The 6,229-nt window shown below is 42.1% G+C and overlaps 1 protein-coding gene across 3 annotated transcripts in view; it reads right to left on the bottom strand.

The window, feature by feature from the left end:
• Positions 1 to 620: 620 nt before the first annotated feature.
• Positions 621 to 6,229, bottom strand: part of LOC105025220 (Kv channel-interacting protein 1) — a 41,138-nt gene continuing 35,529 nt past the window's right edge. For all 3 annotated transcript variants that reach the window (XM_020046144.2, XM_010895763.4, XM_020046145.2), the window contains exons 2-7: positions 4,189 to 4,313; positions 3,999 to 4,068; positions 3,767 to 3,837; positions 3,534 to 3,641; positions 3,200 to 3,367; positions 621 to 2,495 (exon numbers count right to left, since the gene is read on the bottom strand). In XM_020046144.2, coding sequence (XP_019901703.1) covers positions 2,448 to 2,495; positions 3,200 to 3,367; positions 3,534 to 3,641; positions 3,767 to 3,837; positions 3,999 to 4,068; positions 4,189 to 4,313 — 590 coding nt within the window. In that variant the 3' untranslated portion in view covers positions 621 to 2,447. The remainder of the gene's footprint in view (positions 2,496 to 3,199; positions 3,368 to 3,533; positions 3,642 to 3,766; positions 3,838 to 3,998; positions 4,069 to 4,188; positions 4,314 to 6,229) is intronic.

Here is a 6,229-nt window from a genome sequence, read left to right as displayed (position 1 = left end):
TATATAGAGACAGACAGATGGACAGAAGTTTGGAGGAAAGAGAGAGTGGTATATAGAGACAGACAGATGGACAGAGGTTTGGAGGAAAGAGAGAGTGGTATATAGAGACAGACAGATGGACAGAGGTTTGGAGGAAAGAGAGAGTGGTATATAGAGACAGACAGATGGACAGAGGTTTGTAGGAAAGAGGGACATGGATGTGGACAGACGGGCTGACAGGAGAGAGCGAGGAATAAAGGAGTAGAAGAGAAAGCAGGATGGACAGAGCGGTGGAGAGATGGAGAGGAATGGACAGAAGAGTGGAGAAGAGACAATGGGATGGTTAGAAAAATGGCGGCGAGAGAGAATGACGGCGTGGAGAAGTGGAAGGGGTGCATGTAATGACGGTTAAAGTATCAAAGTAACACACAACCTCAGATGTTTACTTTGTGACTTCTGTTTCCTATGACGATCTGGGTGTAAATGTGTCCCTACTTGTACTTTGGATGTACAGACATGTAAATACTGATATATACTCATCACGTGAGACTGTATATGCTGTTTGTGACGTAAAGGCATGGATGAAAATCTTTATATTACTCACAGCCTCTCATTGGCTAATGAAGACACGTCAAGAGTCATTACTTTCTCTGAAAAGTTTATTGTTAAATATCATTTGTACAACATTTCAGTACACACTCATGTTTTTTTGTCTGTCACTGTCTGAAAGTCTCACTTCCCTGGGCTTTGTTGATCATAGATCTTGATATCGTATAAAATACAGATGACTTCAAAGTAATAGCATAAATAACTGTGTAGTAACAGGTTTTATGTTGTCTCGTCAGTAAGTCTTCACAATGCTAGTTTGAATCCCCAAGCAGACTTGAGCGAGGTACTTAAGCATTATTTGCTCCCAGGGTCACCATAAATTGGAGATGATCCTTGCAGTTAACCCACTCTGACGATTTCTCCGGAAGAAATGTCATACGCATTAAACACCATTCCATTTCAAACCCATACATGCATACTATGCAGCCTGTTTTTATATTGGATCTATTCCAAAAAGCACCAATATACATACAGAAGCAACCAGTATTTAATCTTGGATTAGGTCAATCTCTCTCATGGCTTTCATTCCTGTAGTCTCAGTGACGAGCCCCCACGTCTCCACGTCCCCACGTCCCTTTCTCACATTCTCTCTTTTCTCACACACCCACGTGCACGTGCACACACACATTCCCGTCTTTATCTCGCTCTCACTATCTGGATACAGTGTGTGGTTCAGTATTGTTTTAAGAGTTGTTATTATACAGTCATAATGGCCCACAGGACACCAAACATACCGGTATTGACAAAACAAGCATAAGGACATATTTCAAAATGGGACTCACAATAAGTTCTTGCCTCTGTCTGTCACAGGTTTTTACTAGATAGGACAGCTAAAAAGTTCAAATTGTCTGTATCAAAATAAAATTGTCAGCGTAAATCTGCTTTAAGGTTAGTCAGAAAATTAGCAGCGTGGTTAAAGATGTGGAAACATTAAAAAAATAGGGTATAGGATTTTCAGACTGTATTAACTAGTGACTACCCTGTCATATGCAACAGAATATCCAACACAAGCTCTGGACGGGATATCACTGACAGGGAGAGAAACCAACCACAAGAAAGATCAACAGAGCTCAGTACAGACAGGAAGGTTGGAGACAAAAACACAGCAACAGATATCACCACAACACCAACATCGAGTAACACTACAACACACAGTAATTCTGCATTTAGCAGGTTAGGACTGACTTGGTTCAAATGTATCTTTCGTAATACCTTGATGCCAAATACAGAATACATGAATTCTACATGAAAAGGTGCAGAAAATGCATCCGGTTACTTGATTTGCAATAAGATTCACTCCCTCGTTTTTTTAAAGGAACAGCATAGTGGACAACCAAAAATAAGCCTTTTAGGGGAACTGGATGTTGGCGAAGATTGCTCAATAGCGCGCCTTGGATTAAAGGCCGAGGCTGGACAGTGTAGGTAGCTGTGTGTCTTAATGTGTGTGTATGTCCCTATCATTTCAGTATGTCCACTAACAGCTGTGATATACTCACTAAGAGAAAACATTCACCTTAATAAGCAGAACAACATCAACAGAACGAGCCTCGGAGGGGTTGGACTAGAGTGAAAGGTTACAGGGTCACAGAAATGTCTATACTGGGGTCACAGGTCAAAGGCAGGGGTCATAACCCCCCACCATCATAATGTGATGGTGAGACACTGTGCCACACGACAGGAGCGTATAGCTGTTGCTGGATGGACAGTTTTAATTACTTTTCGTAATCATGGTAACCAAGTTTTTGTCCCTTTTTGCCATTAAATGGCGGACTCCTCTTCTTCTCACAGCTCACGGGTCTCTTCCTATAACTCCAAATCTCTCCCACAGAGTCTCTTTCCTCTACTTGTCTCTGTTTCGTCTACATTACATTTTGGAAAAGCTGCAGGGACCTCATGATGTTTTCATCCTGGGAAAGTAAGTGAGGAAAAAAGGAAATATGGTTTAATATCACACATCCAAATTGGCATGTAAAGCACACAGATGTCAACATCTACCATGTAGTTTGTACATCGACCACTAGAGGGGACTGTTAAGTTGGGAGCTGAGATGTAAAGTGACAGAACTTATAGACTTGTTTGACAGGATTTTCAGGCTTCCAAAAGTCATCTTCTAAACCACTTGAGGTGGTCCTTCTGGAAATGATTAACCAGAATTAGTTTAAAGAGGCCATATGTAAGACTTTTCTTTGCTACTGGCAGAAACACAAGCATGAATGACCAGTAGACATCATCAGCGTTTTCAGTTCAGGTTTCTAATATTTCCTTCTACAAAATTGTTCAGGGAGGCTAAGATATTCCCCATTTGAACTTTCTCGCTGGTCTGCCTTTCAGGTTACATTGACTAGTAATTTCCTCATACTAGCATTAAACACTTGCAGTACTAAATCCCTCAGGCTAAACCGGACTGGACGGGTTAATATAATTCCGGTCTCATTCGGTAAGGGAAGTCATATTATTGTTCAGTCTTGTGTTTGAGTCAGGATTCCACACAGCGCCCCTTAAAAACATTAACAGCGTTAACATTGTTAAAAGTCATCGACAACCCTGCAACTGCAGCAGTAATGGACTGGTGGGAGGAAGGAAGGTTTGATGATGATCACGGCGAGCTTACCTCCTGGCAGGACAGAATGAACTCGTCCAGAGTGACCACTCCATCTTTGTTCTTGTCCATCTTCTGGAAGAATGCATCAACATGTTGTCTGGGCGTGTCTGTCTTCAGGGCAGGGTACGTGTACTTCCCCATCATGTCATATATCGCCCTGACGATATCGGTCATCTCCTGTGACAGGCACACATACACACACCACATACACACACCACATACACACACCACATACACACACCACATACACACACCACAGCATGTGAATCTCCAAATGCGAAATTATAAAAAATTATCACAGACAAAAACTTGAGCATACACAAGCACACACACACACACACACCTCCTTGTTGATGTAGCCATCTTTGTTGATGTCGTACAGGTTGAAGGTCCATTGCAACTTCTCCCTCACTGAACCCCTCAGGAGGATTGACAGAGCCATGACAAAGTCCTGGTGGGGAGAGAAAACCACTGTCATTGGGAGAACATAAGGAAGACAGATGAACACAAAAACCCTGTGCGATCTAAGGAGTGACTGTGGGAGATGGGGTAGAGAGACGGTAGAGAAATGTTGACCTCAAACTTGATGGAGCCGCTGTGTGTTGAGTCAAAGGCATTGAAAAGGTAGTGAGCATAGGTACTGGCATCTGTAGAGAAGAGGAGAGAAGAGTTACTCTTCATAGGAGAGTGGAGTTACACTTCATATGAGAGAAGAGTTACACTTCATATGAGAGAAGAGTTACACTTTGTGGGCTCACACAACATATTCAACATGTTTGGTACAAACAACAACTGACTCATTCCTCACCGCCATGGGGAAAGAACTGGGAATAGATCTGTTTAAAGGTGTCCTCATTCACAACACCACTGGGACATTCCTACAATGGACAGAGAAAGAAAGAGAGAGAAGGGAGAACGAGAGCATGACGAAAAGACAAAATCAACCCAGTTTGACGAAGTATTGGAGAAATGGAATGATATGTAGATTAACTATGTACATTCTTGAAGCCACGGTACAGCACTTGCAGTTCTCGCTTGCTGAAGTTGGAATGAGCCTCCAATTTATCCAGCCCCTCTGGCCGATGACACACGACGCTCATCTCAAAATCGTCATCTATTTTATCTAAAAACAGAGAGAGACACCGTCATTAGCATGCTCAAAGGAAATTCAAACAAAATGCTGTACTTTCATCAGCTGTAGAGAGGGTTTAGGTGTGGCGAGAGAGGTCAGTGTAAAAAGTCCTATGTTCCTTCACCTCAGTGACCTGTGAAGGAACTAGATTTTACCTGATCATTACAACTAAGTACTACAACACACACACTGGGGGATTCCGCTTCGTCCTGTTGGCAGAGTTGTTTCTGTCAGTGTCACATTAGAGCGAGGTGAAGAGTGCTGACCCCAAGACAGCCCAAAGGGAATTCAGAAGCAACTGACCTGGGACCAGTGGTGCAGGATGTTACAAATGATCTAGATTGCCTCCATAAGGACATCCTGACACACAACACCAGACTAACAAGCAATCATCTCTATTTCTCTCTCTTTTTAGACATCCACACCCACACCCACACACACACACACACACACACCCACACACACACACACACACCCACACACACACACCCACACCCACACCCACACCCACACCCACACACACACACACACACACACACACAACACTAAAAGGATGACATTGTCCAGCTTTTAAGGCTGTCTCCACCGGCAGTTTGTGAGTTTTATGAGTAAATAAATACGGCAATATTTTGGTGTAATTATCCATATAACTTCACATCCTGTTGGATTGTGGGTGATAACGTGGATGACCCCAGTAGATAGAGTTTAACCACCCCACCTTTCAGTGGCACAATGGCTACGGCGTGGAGACTGCCCCCTTATCATCATTAACCCCTCCTCATTATTCGTGACTTCTTGATCGAGCTCTCTTCATCAATGTCTTCATCATGTCTGTATATCTATCTAGCTATCTGCCTATCTATTTATCTATCTGTCTATCTATCGCCTGTCTGTCTATATGTCATCGACCATTGAGCATGTTTACCTGAACTCCAATAATAATACATTGGGATGATTATGGCAGTAGCCTGACTATGACATTAGTCATGTAAGTACTTGGCTATTGTGGGATTCTTCAGAGTAATTCAGAAAACAACACATTGAAAATCAGAATCAAAATATGATTATTCCTTGTTTGATAAATGCCACCATCCGGGCAATGGCAGACATCTGAGGTTTTCAGAGGAAATGGAAAAACAAAGCATGGGCTTTCTTCTGACGTTATCAAGACGATACTCCCTCTTATCTCGACCCCATATTTACTGAACAGTTGAACAGTGCAAAGCCTCCTCTAACAATTGTTTTTATTCTTGTTAAGACCAGCGCTTGACTTGGGATAAAATAAGAGCAGGAACTGACAAATCACCCATTTGACTATGTTCATCAAAATGTATGTGTTAATAAGGCTTGTTCTATTAAAACAGACGTCCCAGACGGCTCTTTTGCCTAAAAAAGGAAGAGGATCCCAGTTTGCTTAAAATTAGAAGTACTGCAACTCCCCTCCGGACCATTCCAGCCCAAGTACTGGTGAAGTACTGGTGAAATACTGGTGAAGTACTGGTAAAGACTACAGTCTTGACTGCATCATTTTTAAAACAGTGGCTACACAAGGTTAGATGAATTGACTGAAATAGCATGAGTTATTATCCCTGTAAAATGTGGTGGCAAAACTGATAAAGCATCTGTTTGTGTTCTTACACTGTTTATTTCTTCCCCAGGGGATTTTTAGATCCACTTCAAGTAAGGTCTGTAAATCGTGTAGGTCTTCACTAACTCGTAACATTATTGTGTAAATGACCATGGGACATACATGAATGGGGAAAAGCGAAAAGACCCAGCATCACACCTGCTGGTTTTATGGGGATCATGAAGTTTAAAATAATTCAGTCTACACCTACAGCTGATTTGGGGGAATTTACAGACATTTTCGTTGTGAAGTCCAATTCTTGTGAATTATTTATTTTGAC

Source organism: Esox lucius, chromosome 4 (assembly GCF_011004845.1).
Source record: "Esox lucius isolate fEsoLuc1 chromosome 4, fEsoLuc1.pri, whole genome shotgun sequence".
NCBI lineage: Eukaryota > Metazoa > Chordata > Actinopteri > Esociformes > Esocidae > Esox > Esox lucius.
This window is presented reverse-complemented; position numbering and strand designations above follow the sequence as displayed.